At 48.9% G+C, this 27,422-nt stretch overlaps 1 protein-coding gene across 1 annotated transcript in view; it reads left to right on the top strand.

Annotated features, from left to right (window-relative positions):
* The window catches only part of MMP17 (matrix metallopeptidase 17), a 71,722-nt gene that overhangs the window by 26,797 nt on the left and 17,503 nt on the right, over positions 1–27,422 (top strand). The window contains exons 2-3 of the mRNA XM_054392954.1: positions 17,564–17,696; positions 20,008–20,134. Coding sequence (XP_054248929.1) covers positions 17,564–17,696; positions 20,008–20,134 — 260 coding nt within the window. The remainder of the gene's footprint in view (positions 1–17,563; positions 17,697–20,007; positions 20,135–27,422) is intronic.

Here is a 27,422-nt window from a genome sequence, read left to right as displayed (position 1 = left end):
GGCTTTTCTCCATAACAGTGTCTGTTGTAGCATCTCCACGCCGAGTCCTTGAGCCCCAGGGTGCTGCAGCTGTGGCAGTGCATGGGAAGATGTTTGGCTCCTCCTGGTATATTGCTTTGTGAGCTTTGGGATTGGATGTGTGGGCAAATCGTGGGTACTTTGTGTAGTCCAACCTAATGAGGTTCAACAGGGATAAGTGCAGAGTCTTTCATCTGGGAAGGAATAATAAACTGCGCCAGTACAGGCTGGGAGGTGAGCTGCTAGAGAGCAGCCCTGTGGAGAAGGACCTGGCAGTCCTGGTGGATAACAAGTTTTCCATGGGTCAGCAGTGTGCCCTCGTGGCCAAGAAGGCCAATGGGATCCTGGGGTGCTTTAAAGAGGAGTGTGCCCAGCATATCTAGTGAGGTTCTCCTCCCCCTCTGCTCTGCCCTGGTGAGACCTCACCTGGAACATTGCATCCAGTTTTGGGGCTCCCCAGGAATCAACTCAAGAGAGTCCAATGGAGGGCTACTAGGATGATTAAGGGACTGGAGCACTGCCCTGTGAGGAGAGGCTGAGAGCCCTGGGGCTTTTTAGTCTGGAGAAGAGAAGGCTGAGAGGGGATTTAATCAACGTTTATAAATATCTGAGGGCTGGGTGTCAAGAAGGAGGGGACAGGCTCTGCTCAGTTGCACCCTGTGATAGGACAAGGGGTAATGGATATAAACTACAGCACAAGAGATTCCACCTCAACATGAGGAGGAACTTCTTCACTGGGAGGGTCACAGAGCACTGGAAGAGGCTTCCCAGAGAGGTTGTGAAGTCTCCTTCTCTGGAGACTTTCAAGATCCACCTGGGTGTGTTCCTGTGCAACCCATGCTAGATTTTATGGTCCTGCTCTGGCAGGGGGGTTGGACTCGATGACCTCCAGAGGTCCCTTCCAACCCCTAACACCTTGTGATCCAGCAGTACCTATAGGCTCTGTGGTTGCAGGATGATGTGGATTACCTTTCTGCACAGGGTTCAGCAGGAGATCCGTCTTGTGGTATTTGGCATAGGGAGACAGCAGGACTGGAAGGTTGGCTTGTGTACAGTTAACAAATGGTAGTTGGTAGATGTGGCCAAAGAGAAGGGCAGCCCACTCAGCATGCTGGGGCATGTCTCTGCTCCTGATGAAGGGCCATCCTGGTGTGGCAAGGAGAGCAATTCTGCTGGTGACGTGATACAGATGGTCACTTGGACATTTTCAATCAAATGTGTTGACAGAGCTGGTGTCGGGAAGCTGAAGGAGTCAGAATATATGGGCCCGGGGCGGGGGGGGGGGGGAAGAAAAAAAAAAAAAAAGGGCAAAACAAACTCAGTGTGATTAAATGGATCCAATTTACCAGATGGATTTCTGCTCTGCTCTGTAGGAAGGGCTGTTCCAGGAGTTTCTCTGCGTTTCATATTCTGCTTATGTAGGGAGACCTCTCCATTTAATGAGTGTGGTTGATATCAAAAGTTAGGCTGTGTCATTCCTGCTGGACCAGCTGTTGGGAAGGGGCCAGGGGATGAATTTCTACATAAACCTCAGGAGCACAGAGCAGTGACTGCTCACAATGGGAGCCATCAGCTTTGTCCTGCCAATGGCCATGGTGGTCTTAGTTTGATGGCTGGACTTGATGATCTTAGAAGTCTTTCCAACTGGAATAATTTGGTGATTCTATCACCACCAGCACCCACAGCCCTCAGAGCAGAAACATGCTTTGAGCAAAGATTCAACAAGGTGTAAACGTCCCTCTGCCTTTATTGCTTAGCCTATAGGGGTTACAGTGCAAGAGGTAAACCAAGCCTTGAGGGCAGGGGAGTGTGGCTCAGGGTTAGGGAGCCCAGCAGTGACTGGAGTAGTGAGAGGGCATCCTTTTACCTGTGCCTCAGCATGGGGTAGGAGGCTGGGAATTTGAAATCCTTTAAATCTCAGTGTCTGTCTGTGCTGCAAATAGACCTAACAGGTACATGCAGTCTGGCTCTTTGTGCCTAGAAGGGTCTTGAGAAGGCTGCTTCCAGCTGTGTCAAGCTGTATCAGCACCGTAGAGAGGCCACAGCAGATTTGGGATATTTTCCCATTAGAGCTTATTTGAATATGTTAGTTTTGTAATCTTTTTATTTCATCATTTGCTGCCCAGTGGGAGAGAGATGATCTTTGTACATAAATGTGTCTGTTGCCAGCCGTGCTGGGAAGGGGAGAGGCTTTTGATGTGTAAAATCCCAGGCACTGGCTGTAATTTGTGCCTCCCACCTTGGTGCGGCCGGGCCCGTGGTGAGCGAGGAGATGCAGTTGTAATTAAAATCAAGATTGGATCCGAGGTGCTGTGGGCATGCAGATGGCTGTCACACTGGGAGAAGGTTTGTCCCTGCCTGATGGCTTCCAGGCATCACTGCCCCTCCCCCCACCATCCAATCCCATGTGAAAAAACAGGCAGGGTTTAGAGGGCTGAAGACTGGTGAGAAGACAGCGACAGCAGCGTGACCCTGTGGCCATGGGCATCTGGCACTGAGACACCCAGCAGAAACACACAGTTGTGGTGCCCAGTAGATGCCCTAGAGGTGCCAGTGCCTGTGGGGAACCAGCTTCCTGAAGGGGTTAGTTGAAGCAGAAACCCAGAGCTGTGGTGCCCAGTAGATACCCTAGAGGTGCCAGTGCCTGTGGGGAACCAGCTTCCTGAAGGGGTTAGTTGAAGCAGAAACCCAGAGTTGTGGTGCCCAGTAGATGCCCTAGAGGTGCCAGTGCCTGTGGGCACCAGCTTCCTGAAGGGGTTAGTTGAAGCAGAAACCCAGAGCTGTGGTGCCCAGTAGATGCCCTTAGAGGTGCCAGTGCCTGTGGGCACCAGCTTCCTGAAGGGGTTAGTTGAAGCAGAAACCCAGAGCTGTGGTGCCCAGTAGATGCCCTTAGAGGTGCCAGTGCCTGTGGGGAACCAGCTTCCTGAAGGGGTTAGTTGAAGCAGAAACCCAGAGCTGTGGTGCCCAGTAGATGCCCTAGAGGTGCCAGTGCCTGTGGGGAACCAGCTTCCTGAAGGGGTTAGTTGAAGCAGAAACCCAGAGCTGTGGTGCCCAGTAGATGCCCTAGAGGTGCCAGTGCCTGTGGGGAACCAGCTTCCTGAAGGGGTTAGTTGAAGCAGAAACCCAGAGTTGTGGTGCCCAGTAGATGCCCTAGAGGTGCCAGTGCCTGTGGGGAACCAGCTTCCTGAAGGGGTTAGTTGACGCTGTGTGGGGGTACATGGGGACAGTGCGTCCTTCAGGGCATGGCTACCCAGTCCCCTGTCCTTTCACAAGGATATGAGTCACAGCAGCAACACTTTGTACCCATGCTCTTCAAGGGAACCTTAAAAGCCACCCAAATATGATTTATTATCTGCAGCCTGTGCATAAAGCATCGCTGCTGAGCGAATTATTGCCGCGCTGCCGCCACCATCACTCATGGCAGGCACCTCCAGCGCTTCTTGCTGCTCCCCATCAGAGCCAGGAACGAGGACTCTCCTAATTAGGGACTTCTTCACAGGTGATGCTCAGTCAAGCCTGGCCCCCACCTGCCAAGCCTTGGGTTGGACGGACACTGTGCAGAATGAGGAGTCCCTTTCCCTGGCACCTCCCTGAAGCTACCTGGCTTCAACGCCCTAGGACTGGTTTGGATCCAGCTGACCAGGCTCTTGTTGTGAAATGGGTAAATTCAGATTGGGTGTTAGGAAGAAATTCTTCACCATGAAGGTGGTGAGACACTGGAACAGGTTGCCCAAGGAGGTGGTGGAAGCCTCATCCCTGGAGCGTTTTAAGGCCAGGCTGGATGTGGCTCTGAGCAACCTGATCTAGTGTGAGGTGTCCCTGCCCATGGCAGGGGGGTTGGAACTAGATGATCCTTGAGGTCCCTTCCAACCTTGACAATTCTGTGATTCCATGAAATACTCCAAAGCTGGTAGGACCTTCTGGGCATGTTTCCAAAGGCACGCCATGGTGTGTGCTCGGGGGACAGAAGACTGCAAGTGGGATGTAGTGTTTGGATCTTGTTTTGCTCTGAACTACCTGGGTAGGACCTAGATGATAGTCCTCTCATCCTTCCATCTGCAGGGTGCTCACAGCCCAAGGACAAGGAGTGTGGGAACAGCATCCAAAAGCTCCTTGCACTGCTGTTTGCAGAGCATGGTTGTGTGCTGCAGCTGGTGACCCAGCACTCACCTCCTTTTACTGAGACCCCTGCCTCAGTTTCCCCATTGATGAAACTGGACCTGTCTGAGGTTCCTATGGTGTGAAAATACTCCTAATAGCAGCTGTGGAGAAAATAGGATATGTCTCCTGAATGCCTGAGTTTTTCCCCTGTGTCTGCCATGTGAGCAAGAGCAGTTGTGTGCTGACTGCTGACTCCTACACAGCCCTGGGAGTGTGTGGGTGCAGGGGGGAGCACTGAGTATCTCCAGTCATGGCAAGGCAGGAAAGGCAGTTCTCCCTGCCAGCCACAGCAGAGCTCTGTTGCAAGCAGCAGCACCTGCCCTAGAAAGAAGGGAAAATAACCTCTGCTTTTCCAACATCCCATCAGCTTGCACTTGACTGGGATGAAGCTGTTCATGACTGGCCCTGGGCAAAACCTTGGAAGCAGCTGGGAGAGAGTGAGCAAAGACAAATAAAACTGGTGCCACATGCACCAATCACAGCCTGTCCCTGTGTTTCTGTTGGACAAAACAGTGTGAAAGCTTAGCTCTCAGCCTGTCCTTCCATGTGGCAGAGCCACAGGTGTGAGCAGCAGCTACAAGACCCAGTCCTCCCAGAGGGGTGGTTAGCAGAAGGGGATGTCAGCTGGGCAAGGCTGGAGGGAAGGAGAGGTCCTTGGTAAGGGGAGAGGTCAGCACCCTCATCCTTGGCTCTTGCTTTTGTGCTAGTTATTGCTGTTTGCTCAGCCACTGTGGTCTGGTCTGTACACAGGTGGTGCTCAGTAATTACAGCTTGTTGTGCCTGAACAGCTAACAGTCTGCATAGCTCTGCAGATTTATTATTATTTAAATCAGCATTTGGGGCATGGACAGGGCTGGTAAAGTTCTGCCTTGCATGGTTCAGCTCGTTTCCCAAAGTCAGGTGCTGAATAATTTGAATCCCTCTGAGGGGTGAGGAGAATAATCTGTGGGTTTGTTTGGTTTCTGCTTTGTTCTGGCTGTTTTCTGCAAAACTCCTTTGGTCTCAGGTCATGATTAACACCAGCTCTCACTGCAAGCAGAGTCATCCTGGTAGCCACAGGAAAATGCCCTGGACTAGTCAGAGCAGGTTAAATTATTCATTTCAATTAGTTTGTTTTAATAATTAAAGAATTTTGGTCATGTTTTGCAAATTGCCCAACACTTTGTAGGGATGCAGGGCTTTTTTTCTTGTTGTTGTTGTTCAGTGGGCAGCTCAACAGCCTGTGGTGTACTGAAGAACTTCTGCAGGGTTCCCAGTGTCTGCACTGAGGACTGGTCACCCAAGAACTCTGGGTTTATTGCTTCCTTTGAGCTAATAGCCTTGCCTGTGAACAGAAAGCTCCTTTTTTCTCCTGTTCACCAGCTGCCCACTGCATCAATAATTGTTCAAGATGCTTGTACAGTTAATAGAAATAACCTGCCAACAAGAAAAGCTCATTGTAATAGTGCTGCTTCAAGGAGATTGGGGGGGAAGCAGCAAAGCTAAGCAGGTAGCAAATGCTTTGTTCCTGCAGTCACATAGATCCAGAGGCAGGAGACATAAGTGGGGCTTAATTCTCTCCCAAATGGATGCTCTATTTCACACCACAGCATGGCTCCTGATTTATGGATTTCTTAACACTGCAATATTTTCATTGCTAAGACTAAATGGGAAGATCCAGTTGAGACCTGATCTAACAGCTGCTGAGGTAAACTTGAGGGACTGTGGCTGTTGTGAGCAGCCCTTGGGCCGGTCCTAGCACAGAGCAGGGTGGTAACAACGTTTGAATTCCCAGTTTGCAGAGTACTAGAGAATTTCTGCAGTCTCTTGAAAGGGATATATTGAGCCATGCTGTGAACATATTTAACCAGGCAGTCTGTGTCCTGAGGTTATCTTGATAACCAAGCCTACCTAGCTGGGGGAAAGTGTGAGGCTATAAGGGGAAGGAAGAAAGCCACTGATCTCCCAGCTAGTGAGCAGAGGAGAGATGTGCAGCTGAGCTGATTATTCAAGATAAAATGTTGTTGGCTGCTTCAGATGGAGAAATAATTAAGCTATGCTGGAGGATCAACTCTGAAGCCTGGAATGGAGGCTGAGAGCTGTGAGTGAGGACGTGGACAGGGCAAGGCAAACTTGGTGTCAGTGGTCATGCTGCAAAGTCAGGTCTGGCGTCCATCCTGGAGAAGACACTGTCCTATTAAAAGACCAAAGAAATGGAGTTAGCGAGATTTGTTTTGATGTATAGCAGTCTGTTCAGTTAGCTGCCAGCCATGGTTTGTTTAATGACTGAAACAGAGAGTAGGAGCTCATCTCAGGGAGACCAGGGGAGAATATAGATTGCTGCTGGTGCACTCTCGATGTGCCATTGACTTTCCCTGCGTCCCGCGAGCAAACGTGCTGGGCAGGCCCAATGAGAGGGGCAGGCTCATCAGACAAAGCCAGCACCTCTGAAGTCACACCCTAGGAGAGGAGAGCCTTGCTGTGTATTCTCACTTTGGTAAAGAGCAATTTGTACCTCTTTTAAAAGAATTCATCATTTTCTTGCTCATCTTGGTCCCAGTCCAGCTGGAAGACAGGAGGATTTGGAAGTCCTCCGCACAGTCTGCTTGGGTGATGTCAGCAGCCCCATGGTGGATACTCAGGAGTCTGAAAGATTGTAATTAGACGTCCAAACATCTGTGTGCTGAGATGAACCTAACCCCCAGAGAGCCCATCTTGCAGACCCTCCCCACTGGGGAGCTCCCAGCCAGCTCCCTTGGTGGAGAGGATTCAGGGAGCCTCCTGACTCAGGATTCCTCTTGGGCAAGGAGCAGTAACTGCCTTCTCTGTCCATACTTCTGCTGTAAGGATGAGACAAGGTAGAGGAGTGGGGGGAGAGGAGAGTCAAGGCACATTCTGTTCCTTCTGTCCATCTTCAGCAGATGTTTCCTGAGGATCACTGCCCAGCTGGCTCTGCACACAGCAGCCCCCCGGCAGCTTTGGACTCCAATGAGCCTTGTGCAAAATCAGCCAGGAAAGCACGGTCATTCCCATGTCCTGTGCCCAGAAAACCCTGGATTTGCAAAGTCTTGGCTTTGATTTTTTTCTTCATACAGAGAGGATGTGATTTCAGGGATGAGGCAACTTCTCACTGTGATTTACTGCACTGTGCTGAGCAGGGAAATCTCTTCCCTGGCTACATGTGGACAGTAGTTGGGTACACAGGGAGGAGAGTTCTCCTGGGGTTACGAATGCTGCAAGAACTGTATCTGGTAACATTAATTTAACCCTTTCACACCAGATCAGAGGTTAGATTTGATCCAGTCATACCTGTAGGTGTACTCAGAGTACAGAAGTGGGCAGGAGGTGTGTGAGGGGATGTGCTTCCTGGTCTAGGCACCCACCAGCTGCCAGGCTCCATCACAAAGGGGAGTCAGCACCCAGGAGAAACACCAGCCTGGAGTTTTGTGTGGGCTGTGAACTATGCAGATCATCAAGTGCAGCCTCTTCAAGAACAGTGGGTGGCAGGTCTCATGGTTTGGTTTCCAGTTGCTCCATCTCTCATGCTGGAGTTGGGCTTTTTTCCTCCAGCCAGCTTGGCCACTGTCAGTCCTACTTGGACTCATCAGCTGAGGCTGTAGTCTGGTTCATCCTGTGTAAATGGAGCTAGAGCAAGCCCATGAATTAACTCACCAGCAGCCATGCTCCATCATGCAGATGACGCTGGGCACAGCCTGGGGACCAGCAGCACAGATGCTCTAAAGTGGATTTTAAAGCAGACCCAAACGCCGCTGCCGGTGTTTACGTGCCATATGTTGCAGTAGTAATTACTTACTGTGCTTCTCAATGGACAAGAGTATTGGGGTTGTTTAGGGCCCCCCAGTGATGAGGTTGGCCTCCAGGCCCACCAGAGGACTTAAACTTGTCGCATTTTTATTTCCAATGCAGGCACTTTTCTTGGTAGTGAGCAGAGCTGGGAGTGTTCAGGGAGAGCCAATCCCATGTTTGGTGTTCAGCGCAGGATCCAGCCGGTGGCATCCCCCAGTGGGACACGGTGCTGCCAGGGGAGAGCCTTCTGCACCCACCACAACAGCCTCCAACCACGCCTGCATGAAAAGAGCAGACTTGTTTTCGTTTAGCAGTGAGTTACATGGTTTAGCGCTGTTTGCAGCAGGGTAAAATATGCTAATTCAGCCATTTACCTAACTTCCCATCAACGTTCACCAGACCATTACACACCAGGACTCCCTTCCTCCCCTTCCTAAATAACTCACTGATGAAAAAGGATGTTTTGCCATGACAGGCAGCACTATGCAAAACTTAAACTAAAAATCTATTGCTGTTGAAGCTCCCTTCTGTGGATGGTCATGGGGAGTTTCAATTGCACACAATTTTTTCTGCATCGTTCATTGCCTTCGAGTGGAAATTTGTAGGATATGCTGAAAAGCCTTCAGTGACTGAAGACCTCCCTAAAGCCCTGATGTGTTAAATCTGCACCAAGACAAAACACACAGTTGTGTTGAAAATGAAGAATAAATTGTGCTTTGTTTATGTGTTTTGTCACTTTTTCTCACTCAAGAAACTCAAACCAGCTGTAGGAAACATTGTTGAGGGCTGCACTGTTCTGCCTGCCTTCTATGAGTGGGAATTGGTTCTTTGATCTTCAGTTCAAAGAGGTTGAAAAGGCTGTTTCTGTGGTCTGCAGAGAATTTCCTTCTGCTTCTGCATCATTCTGCATCATCTCTTGATTAACTCTGTGTTTCAGGAAGGTTTTTGGTACCCATCCAACCGAAGAGATGCTTACAGTTTGTGTAACATCTGCTGCAGAGTGGGTGAAGTTTACCACCAAATCAACACAGCTTTCTGCCATACCCACCTTGCCTGGTGAAGGACATCAGCCCCCAATGCTTGGGAGAGTAGTAACATGAGCAGAGCCCTGCAATTGAGTGTTTGAGGCTACAGGTCACATCCAACAAGACCTACAAGACAGCCAAGCTGGTATCCAGTTGCTGGCTGGGGAGCAAGCTGCACTGGAGCAGATGTGATCTATCCACTAGATCCTTAATGACCTGGATGTCCCAGGTCCAATGTCATCAAGCAGCACGATTTGTCCCTTACCCAAGGGACCTGCAGTCTTCAGGATGTGTAGGCTGTGACCTTTTGCAGTGCCACTGTTGCTAACCTGATCAAGGAAATCATTTGCAGCTGCATGAAGAGAAGGGCAACAAAGCTGGAGAGGGGTCTGGAGCACAAGCCCTATGAGGAGAGGCTGAGGGAGCTGGGGTTGTTCAGCCTGGAGAAGAGGAGACTCAGGGAAGACCTCACTGCTGTCTACAACTGCTTGAAGGGAGGTTGCAGCCAGGTGGGGGTTGGTCTCTTCTCCCAGGCAACCAGCAACAGGACAAGAGGACACAGTCTCAAGCAGCGCAGGGGGAGGTTTAGGCTTGATCTTAGAAAGAAGTTCTTCACAGAAAGAGAGATTGGCCATTGGGATGGGCTGCCCAGGGAGGTGGTGGGGTCGACATTCCTGGAGGTGTTTAAGAGGAGACTGGATGAGGCAGTTAATGTCATGGTCTAGTAGATTAGCTAGGGTTGGGTGATTGGTGGGATGATCTGAGAGTTCTCTTCCAACCTGGCTGATCTGTGATTCCATGAAGCCCTAGCCTGGATTCTGTGCGCGGCGCTCGCTCCAATTAAATTGCTGCTTGGATTCGAGCGACTCCTCCGGCGCCAGCTAACGAAACCGGTCCAGCAGCATCAACCAAAACACTGCTTGTAAGCCAGGCTGCAGTGCTTGCTCCTAATGAATTAATCAGTTGATTACTCGTGTGCGATAGCTCATTAGAGAGGTGTGTGGCGACCTCGGGAAGGCAGTGGTTGGCTTTGGTGGCCCGGAGGCCGTTGCATGGCAGGAGAGCATTCCTGGGAGTACTGCAGCACCATATGGGTTGCTCTAATTAATGGGTGCTGCTCCTTTGATCTAAGGGAAAACGACTGCAAAAACCTGAACGCTGTAAACCTCGGGAAACTCGGAAGAAAAAAATCAAAACAACCAAAAGCAATTTCCCCTTAATCTGGTTTGTGGTGGCAATGATTTTTTTTTTTTTTAATTTTTTTTTTTTTAAGGCTTCCACTCTGTTTAGTGGTTGCTGCAGAGATAAAGTGAAATGTAATTTGGAAATTAGTTCCAGCTGTTTGAGTTGTAGCTTTATTTTACTGATCTGGGTCATTAATTTTGTTGAATAGCATGTTGGGATTTTCTTCCCCTGCGTGTGCAAAGCACGACTGCACCCAGCACTCAGGGTATAAAGGGGCTTCCAGCAGAAAGGCAGCTTTCAAAATCCTTTCCCTCCCTGGCTGACTCTACAAACACAAAGCCTGTTTCTCTGTGGTTAGCTGGCAGGAGATGAGTGGTGGAGATGAGCCCTGGGGTAGCTTCTGCTCCTGCTGTGGCTAAAGACATTGGGCATGGTCAGGAGGGACCTCATTGGGGCCACCCTGGAAAGCCAAGGACCAGGTTCAGGACAGGGTAAAGGTTTAGGCTCTCAGCCATGACAGGAGCCTTTTAAAATGAGTAAAAACAACTTGTACTTTGGTTTAGGAGCAAAGGTGCCATTTGGTAAAGCTCTTCAAGGAATGTTAATGAAAGAGGCCTTTTGAGTGGAAAAAAAAGAAACAAATAATGGTTTTGCTCAAGACTTGGACTGTCCTGGAAATTTGGCTATACCTATATTCAGAGGGTCTCTGGAGGTGTGTTGCAGGTCCCTGTGAGTGCAGGGCTCTTCTCCCTGCAAAGAGGCATCTGGAGCAATGCAGCAGCTGTGGCATGGGCCAGGGAGAGGTGCCATGAGTGTCACAACTGACAGCCCTTACAGAGCGTGTGTGGGTGCTACTTGCACCCCTGTCAACAGGAGCATGAATTTAAACTTGGGTTCCTCCACTGGTGTGGATGGGGTGGGGATGGCGCCAGTCTGGGAGTCTGGGGTGCTAGTGCAAAGCTCAGGGTCCAGTCTAGGCACTTGCAGAGGAGCTGGGGTAAAGCTCTGCTCTGCTCTCCGCTTGGCCACGCGTCAGGGAAAGTGAGAACAGATCTATATCCCTGAGCAGAGGGAGTGCTACAGACTCTGCAGGATAAAGGCTGGGTTTTCCCCCTGTATGTTTATGCAACATCAAGCAAAAAAACAAACAAACAAACAAAAACAAACAAACAAACAAAAAACCCTGATTTTGTTGGTGCTAAGCTTTAGAAACATGGTCATTATAATAATGCAAGAGCAGGCAGAAGCATGGAACTGGCTGGGTAGAGTTTTTCTGATTATCCTGATTTCTGTTCTGCTGTTTATCCTGTTTATCCTCTCCTTGTTATCCTGAACTAGTTTGTCTTCTTGTAAATGCCAACCCATGACCCTTAGAAAGAAATCATCAGGAAGAAAACTTGCTGAGTGAGTCTTTTTTTTTTCTTTTGCCTGTGGCAGTTGAATAAGCCCATCAGCTTATATAATATTAATATTTGTAAAAGCAAACCTACAGAGCTCATAAATCTTCCATAAAAGGGGGACAGTATCTACATCTATTTTAAAATGAAGCAGGTAAGTAGCTTCTAGGACAAAAGGGTATTGATACAAAGGAAGTGGATAGATGAAAGAAATGAAATTGCCATTTTAATCTGAAAATTAGCTCTGCAAAAGTGATACCAGAGACTTCACTGCTGCTGGAACCAGCCTTTTGTTCTGGGTCATCACTTGGTCCTCAAAAGCCCTAGTCCCTAGCTGCAGCATCATTCTCTGGTATTCCATTCAACTGGGTTAAGGAGTGAAAAAAAAGAGTCTGGAATTGAAGCAGGGCTTGTTTGCAGAGGAGAGGACTTCATTGCCATTCTTCCTAACTTTGTGCCTTCTCCTAAAGGAGGAAGGGGGGGGGGGGTTGACAAAAAAGATTCTGCAGTTTTGGATTCTATTAGCCATTTTTTAAGGTAAGCAGCTGACTTTTCCCCTTTATGCCTCAGTGGTGTGGGAACTCAGACAAGAGAAAAATAATATGAGCTTATTTTTAGGCAACTGAGTGAGCAATCTGTCCCTAAACATACATGTGGAGCAGCTCCATGGAGGGACAGTGCTGCTGCATCACCATTAACACAGTTCCCTTTCAAAGGGAAACTGGGCTTTGAAGTGTTTAAGACATCTTTTATTAGGTACCAACCATGGTAAAGATTGTAGAGTTACATGGGAGGGAAAAACTCTCCAGTTTTTCCTCATTTCTTGAGATGTGTGGTCTTGGCTGGTCTGATGAGATCACAGGGGGTTGGACGTGGGGAGCACCCAGAGAGCCTCTGTTCCTGGTGCCTCAATCCCAGGAGTTGAGCATGTTGCTTTTTCCTGCTGCCTAGGACACAAGTCCCACCATCCAGAGTTGGGGCAGGGTGGGATTTCCAGTCCCACAGAGGGAGAGTGCTTTGTCAGTAAACCTCCTGACTGTATTTTGTAAGGGGCACATCGGTGCTGAGCAGCCTGAGGGCTCTCCCTGGCAGCTGTGTTTATCTGGAGCAGTGGAGGGGAGGTGCAGATGGGTGGATGTCTTTGGATGTTTTTGCCTGGTGTGCAGTTCTTCCTTTTTTTCTTTCTTCTTCCTTTTTTTTTTTTTTCCCAACTGGAAATCTTTAATTCTATATTGCTGAGTGATGGAGCTGGATCAGAATATTCCCTGGCTCGGACCAGTGGACTGGGCTTGGACCCTCCAGCTTCTCCCCACCCCTATCTTTGCCAGCTCCCAGCACTGGAGAAGTCCACTTTTGGTGATGGCAGTGAAGCACATTGGCTAGGTCCCAGTGTTGAGCAGACAAGACTGATAGTCAAGAGAAGACTGAGAGGGGATCTCGTCAATGTCTATAAATATCTGAGGGGTGGGTGTCAGGAGGAGGGGGTCAGGCTCTTTTCAGTGGTTCACAGTGATAAGACAAGGAACAATGAGTTCAAACTTGGACATAGAAGATTTCACCTCGATATGAGGAGAAACTTCTTCACAGTGAGGGTGACAGAGCACTGGAACTGGCTCCCCAGGGGGGTTGTGGAGTCTCCTTCTCTGGAGATTTTAAAAGCCACTTGGATGCATTCCTGTGCAGACTACCCTAAGTGATCCTGCTCTGGCAGGGGGGGTTGGACCTGATGATCTCTTGAGGTCCCTTCCAGCCTCTGATATACTGTGAGACTGTGACACTGTGTGGTACTGTGATAGATGGGCTACCAGGAAATACCATTACAAGTATTTCATGGGTGAGGAACTGAGGGCCAGGGACACAATGAGATGATTCCTACAAAAACTGAGCTGGGATCCCATGAGCCCCAGACCAAGGTATATACCCCAGGCCATGACATGAGTCATGTAGTGCAGCCATGCTCATTCCCACCTCATCTCAGAGCAGGAAGATTGGCTCAATCTGAATTTTTTACTGAAGTAATTTTTCTTTTTCCCCTTTTAAAACAGGGAGTTGCTGAAGCTGAATCTTCTCATGGGATTAGGTCAATTCATTTAGCACAGCACGTTTTTAAGGAAAAGTTTTCATCGTGGCAGCTCAGGCAAGAAATATGTTCAAAGAATTTTAGCATTCAGCTCAAATCACTATTTCATTTAAACATTTTAAGCTAATGAGAGTTGGCCAAAAAAGGGGGGGGGGAAAAAGGAAAAGAAGGGAATTGTGTTGAAGTTATCTCAGTGGAGAATGTTTTCATATTTTTCATGTAAGGAAGTTTATAAGTTTAGATTTTTTTCTAATCAGGACAAGAAAATATTTCATAGAGTACAGAGATAATTAGCCAGACAACTCCTGATGATCTTTCTCATCTCCAAGTCCATCTTCCCTAATGAAATTTTCTGCCACAGCAAAGGTGGAATGTGAAATTTCAGTATTATGGATCAGCTTTGTTTACCAGGAGAGAGGGAACCAGCCAGAACGTTGACACTGGAGGAGAGATGAACATGAGCAATATCACAGATGTCTATAAAATTATGGAGACCCTGAGTAAGGCCTGATAAACCTGGTGGTCTACCTGAAAAATCATGTGCAGGAAAGGCAGTGCTTGCAAGGTGGATCAGGTGAAGGGCTTGTGGTGTCTGCCCATTTCTTCCATCTTTTCTCTAGGGAGCCCTTCCAGTTGCTCTGGAGTGTCCAGCTGTGTTTGTGCTTTTTCTGTTGGTTAAGAAAGAGAGAGGAGATGTGGCCCTGGCTGCAGCCAGAGCAGCAAGACCTTTGCTGGACCTCACCCTGCCTTTGCTTTCCCCAGCCTTTTGCAGCCACCTCCATCTCCAGGAGGACCTGAGCAAAGCTGAGTTCTGTATACCTGTGGTGTAGCATCAGCTCCACTGTCATTAGAGAATAAAAGACACTGTCTCCATGGCTGGGGAAGAAACCAAATCAGACCTCTTCATGCATGGCAATGGATGGGCCAGCTGCCCAGCTCCCTGTCACAGCTGATTTCTCATCAGCTGTTGAGGGCCAGTTGGATCTCTGATTTCTGTCACAAATGTTTTTGCTGTGCAAAGGAACATGTAGGAGCAGGGAAAGGAGGAGAGAGCGCTTGGCCTGGCCTTCAGCCTGATGGTGAAGGAGGGCTGAGTCAGGAATGGTGTGGCCAGCAGGACCAGGGAAGCCATTGTGCCCCTGTACTCGGCACTGGTGAGGCTTCATCTCAAGTACTGGGTTCAGTTTTGGCCCCTCACTAAAAGAAGGATACTGAGGTGCTGGAGTGTGTCCAGAGAAGGGCAATGAGCCTGGTGAGGAGTCTTGAACACAAGCCCTGTGAAGAGCAGCTGAAGGAGCTGGGGGGGCAGCTCAGCCTGGAGGAGAGGAGGCTGAGGGGAGACCTCATGGCTGTCTACAACTCCCTGAAAGGAGATTGGAGCCAGGTGGGGGCCAGTCTCTTCTCCCAGGTAACAAGTGATAGGATGAGAAGAAACAGCCTCAGCCTGCACCAGGGAAGGTTTAGATTGGGTATTAACAAAAATTTCTTCACCAAAAGAGTCATCAGGCACTGGACCAGGCTGCCCAGGGAAGTGGTGGAGTCACCATCCCTGGAGGTGTTTAAAAGATGTTTGGAAGAGGAGCTTAGGGACAGTTGCATGCAGGGAGATGTTTGGTTATGGTTAACCTCGATGATCTGAAGGTCTTTTTGAACCAGGTGATTCTTTGTTTCTATGATGCTAACGTGCTCCTAGCAAGGGGGTATTTAGTGGGGGGGTATTAAGCAGCAAGAGGCAGCCAGAGAAGCTAAAAGAAGGCAGCTGTGAGGGAGGGTCAGTAGGGAAGCAAATTCCCAGTGGGAAACCCGGCACAGGAGCCCATATTCCCCAACAGACATCCATACCAAGCATGGAGGGGTCTGCTGTGAAGCTCTATAAGTGGGAAACTGTTTAGTTTGGCTTGCCAGAGCAGGGCTGGGGGTGCTGTGGCGTTCAAGGTGGCTGCTGCAGGTGGCACTGAGCTGTGAGACACTCAGGTGGTAGCCATGGGCAGGTGCCAGCTTCTGGCACTAATCTAACTGCGATGAATTTGTGGTGTATTGACTGTGGTAGAAGTCTAGATCAATACAAGTCTTCAAGAGGCTCAACAGATCAATGTTTCTTGGATACAGATAGAGGAAAGTAGAGGGTAGGTGTTTATGGCATTCCCTGCATGTGGCATTATCATTCTTTGCTGATCCTTCTGCTGAGGGAGGCTAGAGTGAGAGGGGAGGTAAGAAAGGATTTAGAAAGATAATTCAGCAGGCATTTAAAAAGCATCTGTAAGGAGGAGATTTGTCGTATTTTTTTCACCAGTTTTAGGCTGAAGGGAAAAAAAAATAGAAGAAGAGAAAGATCTTCATAAAAATGTATTGTTCTTTGGGAGACAAATTGCTATCAAATAGTGGTCTTGGGTTTAGTGAGGCTCTCATGGTAGGAGCTGTGCTTGCTTAGGCTTTGTCAAAGAGGGACACATGGGTGCTTCCCAGGTCCCCACTGCTTTCTGGTGGTGGAGGTACCCACACCTGACTTAAGTGCTTTAAGGCAAGGAGATGGTTAAACCAAGGCACATGGAAATGTTGGAGAGGAGGGCACAGAGAGAAAAAAACATTTATTTCTCTTAAGCAGATCAGGCAGCCCTGTCCAGGGGCTGTGAGTGACAGGTTTCAGTTTCACCAGCAGCCAATCCTGGCACTCCTGGTGCTGCTGGGGTGAGCACAGTTCTGCTGTGAGTCATCCTCTTGAACAACAAAATCCACATTTAAGAAACTTGTTGCTGTCATCAATGGGATTTTCTTACGGTGTTTTTTGGTTTAAATCTATTTTGTTGTCTTTTTAGTTTGTTTTATTATTTTTTTTTAAGCGATGGGGGCCTTCAATTATTTGGCCAGCACTTATTTTGGCCAAATTTTAGGAGAAGACTATTGCAGAGTTTTCCTGTACTCCCTGTCCCCATATCTTTCCCTGCCATGGTGGAAAGGCAGCACTGGGAACCCACCAGGTTTTGCTGGGGTGGCATTTTGGTTCCTGGAAACCAAGAGTTTGCTGGGAACTGGTGGGAAGGTACCAAGCCAAGGTTTCACTGAATGTGGTGGCCTCTGAGCTTGGCATGGAATGTATCCATGGTGTTTTTCCTCAGAGGCTTTAGTTTTGTGTCTTCATCCCCATATCCTAGCTTGTCTGCAATGGGTGAGGGGAACCTCTACCAAGGTTTGCATCCTTAATGGGCTACATTCCCAAAGCTTGGCCATCCCAAGAGTGCAGGGACTGGGAAGCAGCAGGAGGTTGCAGCAGGTCCATTAATGTCACAGCAGGATGATGGTGTTGTGACAGATCAGCTGAAGGGATCCAGAGAGCAGGCACAGCCCTTGTGCCAGCATGAGGACATGGGAGGACTTGCACAGGATCTGGTCACAGAGGTGTTCCCTGCACCAGACAAAGATGGGCAAACCCAGCCTTGGCTGGAGGTCAGAGAGACAACAGACATAGAGCTCCCACTGGAAGTGGGGTCCGGAGGGGAGTGACATTGCCTGGCCCTTGTGAGGGGCAGTTTTCCTCCCCTCACTGTGCTCAGCCCTGTCACAGGTTTCCAGTAGGAGCTGCCAGTGTCCACAGGGAGAATCTAAGGTGCCTGTGTAACCAGTGGGTTGGATCTGTGCTGCCACCGCTGTCAAAGATGGTCAGTAGCTGGGTGGGGACATTGCTGCCACCCTTGGAAGGCTTGAAGATGATGGATCCCACTACTGAAGTGCTGTTCACTGATCCATTCATGAGCAGGGACCACGTGGGCTGAGGGGGGAGTGGGGTATAAACACATCAATGGGAAGGAGATTTCCAAGGGGAACAGGTGGGAGCTTCAGAACGTCCCTCCCTGCACAGGTATTTCCTTCCTTTTCTCCCTTTTCTCATCCCTCTGCTTCTCCTTGTTCCACAGGACTGGCTGACAAAATTTGGGTACCTGCCCCCTCCGGATCCTGTCACGGGACAGCTGCAGACGCAGGAGGAGCTCACCAAGGCCATCACTGCCATGCAGCGATTCGGGGGGCTCCAGGCAACCGGGGTCCTAGGTCAGTGGCTCCTGGTCCCATGATCCCTCCCCTCTTCACAGTAGCACACAGTGTGACAGTATATCAGAGGCTGGAAGGGACCTCAAGAGACCACCAGGTCCAACCCCCTGCCAAAGCAGGATCACTTAGGGTAGTCTGCACAAGAATGCATCCAGGTGGCTTTGGAAAGTCTCCAGAGAAGGAGACTCCACAATCCCCCTGGGCAGCCTGTTCCAGTGCTCTGTCACCCTCACTGGAAAGAAGTTTCTCCTCATGTTGAGGTGAAATCTATGTTCTAGTTTGAACCCATTGTTCCTTGTCTTATCATCGTGAAACATCAAAAAGAGCCTGGCCCCTTCCACTTGACACCCACCCCTCACATATTTATAGACATTGATCAGATCCCCTCTCAGTCTTCTCTTCCCCAGACCAAGCAGCCCCAGGGCTCTCAGTCTCTCTTCGTAGGGGAGATGCTCAAGGCCCCTAAGCATCCTTGTGGCTCTCTGTTGGATTCTCTCAGTGCAGAGTGACTCAGGGACAGCTCCTTGCAGGGCTGTGGTGCTGAGTTGTGGAATAGCAGCATCTCCAGGAAAAGCTCATGTGGGGGTAACATACGGCCCAGTTTGCAGCTGTAAGAGTAATTACATGGCTCAGGTGCTTTGTTGCCTTGTGCTTTCAAGAACCTGAGGCAAGCAATTATTTCACCAGACCCTCACACCCTTGGGGTTCCTGCTGTGCTTAAAATAACTCTTGGTGTGTTCAGAAAAATAAAAAAGACTAAAAAAAAAAAAAGAAAATAAAAGAAAAAAGCAGAGAAACTGAAGCTTGAGAGGTTGTCCTGTTCACAGCCTTAACTGCAGCCTCACACTGAGCTGATCAAAAGTCCTGATTAAGCCTCCTAATTGGTGTGTGTAGATAGTCTGGTTTCTTCACCAGCAGGGCACAGCACAGGGAAGGGAGGGAGGAAGGTGGTGTCCCATCACCCCAGTGCTGCTCACTCCTGCCCATGACACGGAGAGCCATGAGGTGCCTGTGGGGATGATGAGGGTCTCCTTGGCTCTCACCAGACACCCCCTTGTTGCCCCTGGACAGCTGAGAGCCTGTCACTCTCCCTGACAGCTCTGGTGACCAGTGGGACAGGGCAGTGGGAGGCTTCTGCCTGGTGTGGCAGTCACATCTGAAGTGACACAAGATTCCCTGGCATGGCTTGGGTCATTCCTCTCAGTGTCCTCATTGAGAGAAGGAGAAAGGCAGCATTATCCTAGCCCTCAGAGGGTGCCTGTCTTGCTCTCCTCCCCTCCCTGATGCACAGCCACAACCTCCTGCTGCATGGCCAGCTTGCTTCTGCTGCTCAGGACAGAATTGAGGAGGAGCTGCTAATTAGCAGGTTGGTATCCATCCTTCCAACCATCCCAATGCCCATGGCAGCCCTTCCTAATCTCCTGGAGCTAGCTGCATGCCATTGCTTGGACTTTCTTTCTCCACTCTGATTTGAGCACCTGCAATTATTTCTCTTCCACCTTCCCACAAGCTGCAGGAGGCTCAGGAGCAAGGATCACCTTTCAACCTTCCAAATGCATCTGCATTTTCATTTTTGGAGGAGGTGTTTGAAACACACCTGGGGAGCTGCCCTGGGCAGTTCTTGGACATGGGTTTACAAACTGAAACCAGAGTGTTTAAGTGAAGAGGTAACAGCAGCATGGAAAACAGGTGGATGAGCAAATTTCCATCTTTCAGCAGATAAAAATGGGAGCTTTAAGTTTTCAATCAGCCTTAAAAATAAGTACGTAGGAACTCGAGGATTTTCCAAATGAGCTCCTAGCTGAATAGATATAGATTATTTACATGCAAACATCTCTCTGCTTTGCCAGGAGAGTAATGGGAAATGCAGCAGAAGAGAATAATAAAAAACTATGCTTTAAAATATACCCAAGGTTGGCCACAGGTGGTTTTCCACACAAGTTTTTTGGGATCTGTGAAGTGTCTCATAAGAGGTAACCTGCTATGCTTTCTCCTGAAATCCAGAAAACTGGCCATGGATGTTAAGAGCAGAGCTAGCACCTAAGCCCCTGGGTTTGGGCTCTGCCCCCTCACCTCCTGGCAGCCCCAGCTGCTGGGTGCTTTGCAGACATGGGCTGTCAGCAGGAACTGCTGCTGTTTGTGGGTGCAGCTGCATGGAGGGGCCCAATGCCTCTGGGGCCAGGACCTAATGGCTCCCAGGCACTGCCTTTCATTTTGCTGCCCAACCTCAGCAATTTCCTGCCCTGTTCCTCTCCAGGGATTTCTTTACCCACCATTCCCATGATTTCCATGAATTTTTTGCTGCCCCCAGATGAAGCCACACTGGAGCTAATGAAGACCCCTCGCTGCTCTCTGCCCGACCTCGCCACTGCCGAGACCCGCAGGAAGCGATTCCTGCAGGCTGTCACCAAGTGGAGCAAAAGGAACTTGTCCTGGAGGTAGGAATTCATCCTCCCCTACTGACATCCCACAGTCAAAGGGTGATCCCAGACCTGGGGTGAGTTTTCCAGGTGCTGTGTTCAGATGTGCCCCTTTGTGCTCCCAGAACCTCACAGGCTATTTGTTTAAACTCTCTTTCGATGGTCCCAGCCTTGACTTCTTGAAGCCACTCAACCACCAGCTGGGAATGGTGTGGATCTTGCTGGTGGATTATCTGGGAGCTTTTTGCTGCCTTGCAGTGGTTCTTGCAACAGTTCTCTTGGGCTCATTGGACTTGGTGCTTTTTCACAGTTTCAAGCAGCTGCCACAGAACTGGCTTGGCACAGAAGAGGCTTCTTCTCTTGACCCGTCTCAGTCCAAGGGTTGGAAACATTTTCTGAGTAATGGAGTCACTTTTTTTTTTCCTACTCCTTGCTACAGAGGATTACTTTTCCCTTGACCTCAAAGAATGACACTTCTGAGTCACTCTGAATCTATGACACATAGAAAGAAGTTCAGGTCCCACATCCAGAGATCTTGCAGTCACACTGCAGGTCAGGGTTGGCAGACAAGCTGGTCTCTGTCCCATCAAGGCTTGTGCTTTTTGGGATGCATTTTTCCTCCCCCAAAGACCATGTCCTGCACTGATTTTTCCTCCAAGAAAGGCAAGCACCATGAGGTACTTGTGCTTTCCTGAAAACAGAAGTGGATGCTATGGAGAGATCTCATTAACAATAAGCTTCTCTTTGATCCTGACATAGTCCCTAGAGCAAGTCCACCTCCCACTGCAGTAACTAATCTCAGCTTGGCTCTTGCTGTTGAAACGTGCTGAAACTGTGGCCAGGGATTTGGTCTGTGTTCCAGCACAGCCTTCTGAGACCTTCTTTTCAGAATAGATAAACATAATTCAGCTTCAGTAAGGAACAATTGTGGGCTCATGGATGGCTTCTTGTGGTGAAGTGAGCCATGTTGTGAAAGCTCAGCCTGTCCCCAAGTCAGTCAGCCCTGTCTTGATGGACAAGAGGAACAAATTTGGTATTTCAGAGACAAAAATTCCCTTTGGATGAAACAGTCAGTCCTGCCCTGTGTCCTATGAGCTGCCGGAGCCAGTGCAGTGAGCATGACTTCTGCACAGCCCTGACCTCAGCAGCTCCTCTGAGCAAAGCTGAGCTAGACAAACCCAAGCTATGTCCCAGGTGAGCCAGGCAGTGAGGTTGAGCCCAGCTCTGAAGATACAACCATGACTCTCGACATGCTGGCACAATGTCCATAGCCCAGGAGGGAGCAAAGCATGGAAAGGAAATCTCATGAACACAGCCCTGGGATACCCTCTGCCTCCACCCCTTTGGAAACTGTGATGCCTCAGCAAAGATTGCTATAAAAAGGGGTATAGGTCTGAGATGGTTTTATATGTATGACATCAAAAAAAATCCATCTTCTGACAAACTCATTTCTGCTTTTTATTCTCTCATCCCTTCCAAGCTCTTGGCTTTTGTTCAAGGAAAGGCTGTATTTTATTACAGGAGGTTGTACAAGCCAACAGAAGGCTGTAGCATTAGAGCAACTCAAAGTATTTACATCCAGCACTTGAGATTCAAAATAGCCTGTTGGAAACTGCCATGAAATTCTGCCAGTAGAGACATAAAGTTTTACACACTTACCTTTCACACATTGATTGAAGACTCTAAAAAAAAGAAAACAAAACCAAATTCTATTATGTCATGCATTTAAAAAAACTGAGGAAAGACCCAAATGGTTGTGAGGCTGGAATAAATGGTTAGGCAGAGCTGTAGGAAAGGATGATCTTAGGATAGGCACTGGCACTGATGGAGAAGACAGTGTGTGGCAAACAAAATTTTATAGGCATGCAGGTTGCTCAGGTTTCTTGTTTTTACCCTGGAGCACAGCTAGCTTGTGGGACTGGAGTTAAAACAGGGCCAGGCTGCATCCTGCACAGCCCAAGGTGCAGCATCGGAACATCCCAGTACAGCCTCGGACACAGGCACTCTTCTGGGCCTCATCTCCCTGGGAAGTTTCCAGGATATTGTAGCGTGTAAACGTTCTTTTCGTGGGATTTATTATTGTTTTATTTTGTTTCTGCGCTGTACACAGGCAGCAGGGCAGGCTGAGCCGATGAGGTGGCAGTGGGATGGGTTTGGGATGCAGCCGGAGCTGCATGCTGCGGACGCCCTCTGCTGGCGTCGGTAGTGGGAGCTGCCCGCAGCCAGTTCCCCCCCGCACCGGCAGCCTGGTTTTTGTTTTGTTCATTTTGCTTCATTGCTTCTGGTTATGCCCCTCAGAACGGGAATTCACAGCTCTGTCTTTTCCCAGGCATTCACCAGCTCCTTGAATGCAGGCAGCATCAGGGCCGTGCCCCCTCTGCCTGCTCTGAACTCCCTGGGGCAGGGAGAAGCCACTGAGCTCAGCTTCCTAAATTGCTCAGGCTTTTTTATGCTGAAATCTCAGTGCAGTGCTGAACTGAGCTGACTTCATCCCTCTTCAGTTAAGGATGAATCCCTGGTGCCCATTCATCAAAGCTACAGTCTTGGAAACTGCAGTGCTCAGGATGTGAGGTGCTGGAGCTGGAGCAAACACAGGTGGCAGGGGACTGGTGACGTCTGTCAGTCGCTGCCCACCATCACCCACGCACCCCAAGCCTGCCCATGGCAGTGGCACTGCCTGAGCTGTGGATTTACCAAGGCATGGGAGGGCAGCTGCCAGGCAGGTACTGTGGGATAAAGGTGTGCAGCAGGGGTAACCCCCAGTGCCACACTCCCAGCCCCATGATGGACCCAATCCTCCCACCGTGGGGACCTCCCAGCCCAACTGGCCACAGGCAGCTGTGCCCCTCATTGCTTGGGGGTGATGGATGCCTGAGGGTGGCAGGACTGTGCCCTCAGGTGCAAATCTGCTTTAGGGCTGCAATACCATGCCCATAGCAGGCAACTGGGGACCCTTGTAGGCAAAGCCCCAAGTGGCAGGATCAGAGCACAGGCAGCTGCCACATTGGCATCTATGGCCAGGGCAGGTGGCGTGCAGGGGAGAGGGGGTCAGGTCTTGGGGTGGGCAGCAAAGCAGTGATGTCAGCAGCCAGCTCCCAGGAGCAGTTGCTCTTCTCAGAGCCTGAGAAACTGGCTGTGAAGTTTGCTTTCACCTATCTCTTCTCCCTAGGATTGCTTATAGCTGTGCTGGCACTGACTGCAGAGAGCTGCTGGTACCATGTGCATGTTAAAGGCAGGGGAAGGGTTAGCACCCCAAAGTCCTCAGTCATTTTTGCAAAGTGTTGGGAGAGATGCAGTGGAGGGTGCAAACAGCCCCATTGCTTTCTTCTTGTGGCATTGGGTGTTGAGCTAGCACTGAATTAGGGCTTCTGTGCCAGAGCTTGTGCCTATAGGTGGCTGCAAGTGGCTGGGAAGGTGCCTTGGTCACATCAGCAACCTTCCACCCTTTCAAGTGCCCCCTTTTCCCTGTCCCCCACCCAGAAAAAATCAATTTGGGGTTATCAGGCAATCCTTTGCCTGCTGTGTTTGGTAGCAACCAGCATTTGTTTTATTTCTCTGTGGTTTCAGGGCTGCAGAAGGGGAAGGAGAGCTTTCATCAACCAATTGATTTCTCATACATCACTGATACTCTTCCACCTTTGTGTCTGGAGGGATGAAAACCAGAAAGGAACCTAGAAATCAAAAGAACCATTGTTGTGGGTGGCCCTCAGTAGCAAACAGAGTTAGATCACCCCTTTCTGGCCTCTGCTTATTAACCAGCTTGGACCCATAATCTGTTTGGGATGGGACAAGTGAAGGAGGAAGACCCAGGGGACATGTGAAGGACTGGCAGCAGCAGGGTGGAAGTCAGCTTTCATTTGTCTGTGTGGTGGTGGTGCTGCTGCCTGGGTGAGCTCTAAAAGCAGAGCAGAGGTGCTCTCCTCAGCATCTAGTTGTGCCACCTACAACCAGGTACCACTTGGCAGTCACCACTTCAAGAAGTGTGGCTGACGTTGCCTTGTGCAGCAGGGACAGGTCCTCTTTGGGGTGTTCTAGCACCTGGGTGGCTTTGCAGAGGGATGGGACTGACCCCACAGCTCTGGGTAGTGTTGGAAGGGTGGCTGGGGTGGGACTGAGCAGCTCTGCCCTCATCACCTTCCCAGGGGCTTGGCAGGGACTGTCTGGAGGACGGAGCTTTCTCCCTAATTAGTCACATCAGAGTTTTGCCTGAGATGGGAGCTCTGTGAGGGGACCCTCAGCAGGGATTAACATCCAAGAGAACAAGAGCTGCTCTCCACTGGGTACCTAACCACCATTCACTACAAATAATAATAGTGATAATCAAGGTAGGAGGAAGCTTGTTTAATCCTGTCTGCATCTGCATGGCGTTAGAAATGTGTTAGAAATGTGCCTCCTTTCCTGTGGAACTGGGTAATGCAATGCTGATGAACATCCTATCAGCCTAATAGTCTTCTCCTAATCTCATTGAAAACAATTAGCAGAGCTCTGGCAATCAAATCAGATGCTGAATTGAAAAACCCTGATGGGATTCTCTTGAAAACTAACCCCGGTAATGGATGAAGGGTAGGGGATTTTTTGCTTACACCTGCAGCATGGTAATAAAATGTGGGTCAGCTCAGAGGTGCAGGGCCTTTTATAAGACAGAAAATAAGTATTGATGCTCTTTCTGCCTTAATCTAACGTTTCTGGAGTCAGGGGTTGGCATGAATGTTAATAATGTCTGTCTCTTCAGACAGTGCTTTTCATCCCCTGTCCTCTTACAAGGGAGATCAGCTTTATTGTCCTCATTCTGCAGCTGGAAAAGGAGGGAAAGAAAAGGAAAGCAGCTCACCTGGGCTCAAGGAAGGGTCAGCAGTGTCCCCAAAGCTGAGTCCATGCCCTAGGCACCAAGAGAGCACAGGTTGTAGTTCCTGAACTAAACACAATGTGTTCTACATGCATAATGACTTGCTCAGTAGAAATGAAAGCAGCAAAGGGTTTACCTGAGTCCTGAGGAGTGTTGTGGAAGGTGAAGACTCCTAGTTACAGAAGATCTGGAAACCAGGTGGCCTTTTTTCTTTTTTTTTTTTTTTTTTTTTTTTGGTACTGTTGAGGTTTGCATCCAGCCACAGTCTCTTCTGTAAATTGAAAATCACCTGAAAATTGTCCTTTCTGAAGCCATGCTGGTACTGTGTGCACCTTCATGCTGTCTTCTTTGCAAATGTGGGGGGGGGGGGTTGAAGTCCTGCAGTTGTCTGATGCTACATGGATGCTAACTGAGTTAGTTTAGTAATTAAGGGCTCTCTTTGCCTAGAATAGCTTAGAGACAGCAAAAGCATAGATAGGAGTGACTTAAGCTCATCTGGCTGTGATGTTGTACCTGATGCATCCAGGATGGGGTTTCCAAGCTCTTCAGAGAGATTCTTTGTGAGCTTTCTGCTTGTTCTCATGAGCCCTTTTTTGTCTTGTTCTGGATTTAACCTTCACTAGTCAGGAGGTGGGACCCACCTTGGGTAGCATGTCTCTGAGGGCATGGGATTTACACAGATATTTGTGAAAGCAAGAGCACCCAAACTCAGTCAGCAGGTCATTCTTACTCCCCTTCTCTGAGCATGAAGAGCTTGAGTGACCTGAGGTCCTCTTCTGACACCTGTAATTAACATCCAGAGGTTTAGCTGGGTCATTACTTCACAGTGGTGCTGAGGAGTGGTGTAATACCAAGCAATGCTCTCCCAGCTGTATTACTCAGGAGGGTAAGTGAGGTGATCATAATTGTTGCTTCAGCCTTTAAAAATCTGTCAAGCCATGAATATTTCATGATGAACACTTTGCTTGGTGTGCTGGTACACAAGACATAAAGCACCCATTATTGCCAGGGTAGAGCTGGCCAGAAATTTTCCAGCAGAATTGGGTTTTTGTCAATAATTACTCAGTCAACAGGAGACTTTCCCTGGAGTGTGTTTATTTTTGTCAGAATTGTCAATGGAAGATTATCTAAACACAGTCTTTTAGAAGCCAAGGTGCCTTGTTGCATCTTTCTTTTCACCTCTTCTATTGAATCAACAATACCAGGAATTCTTTTTAAGGGTTGGTAATAGATGGAAACATTGGTTTGGTTTTGTGGGGTTTTTTTTCTCTCTTTTTTTTTTTTTTTTTCCTCTCCACTTCAGCTCCAAAGGGAGGTTTGAATCATGCAGCTGCAGGGCAAATGCCAGCACATGGCTTGTCCCACCTGGCTTCTCTTGCAGGGCAGGGCAGGGCAGAGCTGGGGGCTGTTACAGTTTGAAGGGGGAACTTTAGCTTAGATCCTGACTGCAAAGACTGAAAATAAATTAGCTTTGGACACAAAAGGAAAAATAATGCTAAGGTCTATATAATTCATTGGGAATTATATAGATTGGGAATATAGAGCAGAGGCATAAACAGTTCTTTCTCACTTTGTCACTTCTCCTTGCACCTTCCCTCTCTCCCTTCCATTGCCTTTCTGGGGTATCTCTGTTTAGACTACTGTGTGAGGTAATAGGAAGGAGGGAGGGAGTGGGGGACAAGGTGAATGGGTCCCCTAGATCCTTCCAGTGGGGTCTGAGGAGTTTCTGTGTTGTTTATAAATTGTAAATATATATATTGTACATAGAGTGTATATTTTGTACATATTCATTGCATTTCATATTTCTAGATTGTAGTTTGCTTGTAAGTAGAGCTTCATTTGCTTCCAAAACCTTCTGAGCTCGTCTGGCAAATTTTATTTTGGGGGTAGTTTCTCCAAATCAGTTTGGGGCGGGGTAGAGGGGTGTTAATTTCAACCTACCACAGGGGCCAAAGAATGCAAGGAGTGCTGATAGAGCTGTAACAGCTGTGGGATGGGTGCAGCAGTGTCCTCAGCCCCTGCTCATCAAATCAGTGCATTTTCTACTGTGAAGCAAGGCAAGAACTTCTCCTCTACAGTGCTCCATCAGCTAGCCTGTCTCCTGCAAGCAATAGGCTGGAGGCATTTGGAATGTGATTTACATAAAATGCATCCTTTCCTCTTCCTCTTTATGGATTGTAGGCTCAGAGACTGCTGGCAGTGTACTGGTTTCAGAGTGTAATTTATACCTCCAGCAGACAGACTGGGAAATATATGGAGGCAGCAAATCCGTACTGGATATCTGTGCATGCAGGAAGAGTTATCACCCTGCTGTTTGTTGCAGGGGAACTGATGGGTCTGAGTGTGGTGTAAAGACTTCAGAAATCAATAATCTTTGCATATTTGGGTTGCTCTTGGAACAAATAAGTGGTAAGAAAATAACTGTCAGTCTGAAATGAAGTAGGGGGGGGGGGGAGGGGG

Source organism: Indicator indicator, chromosome 26 (assembly GCF_027791375.1).
Source record: "Indicator indicator isolate 239-I01 chromosome 26, UM_Iind_1.1, whole genome shotgun sequence".
Classification (NCBI taxonomy): Eukaryota; Metazoa; Chordata; class Aves; order Piciformes; family Indicatoridae; genus Indicator; species Indicator indicator.
The sequence above is the reverse complement of the archived record's forward strand: the minus strand, read 5'-3'. Positions and strand labels throughout refer to the sequence as shown.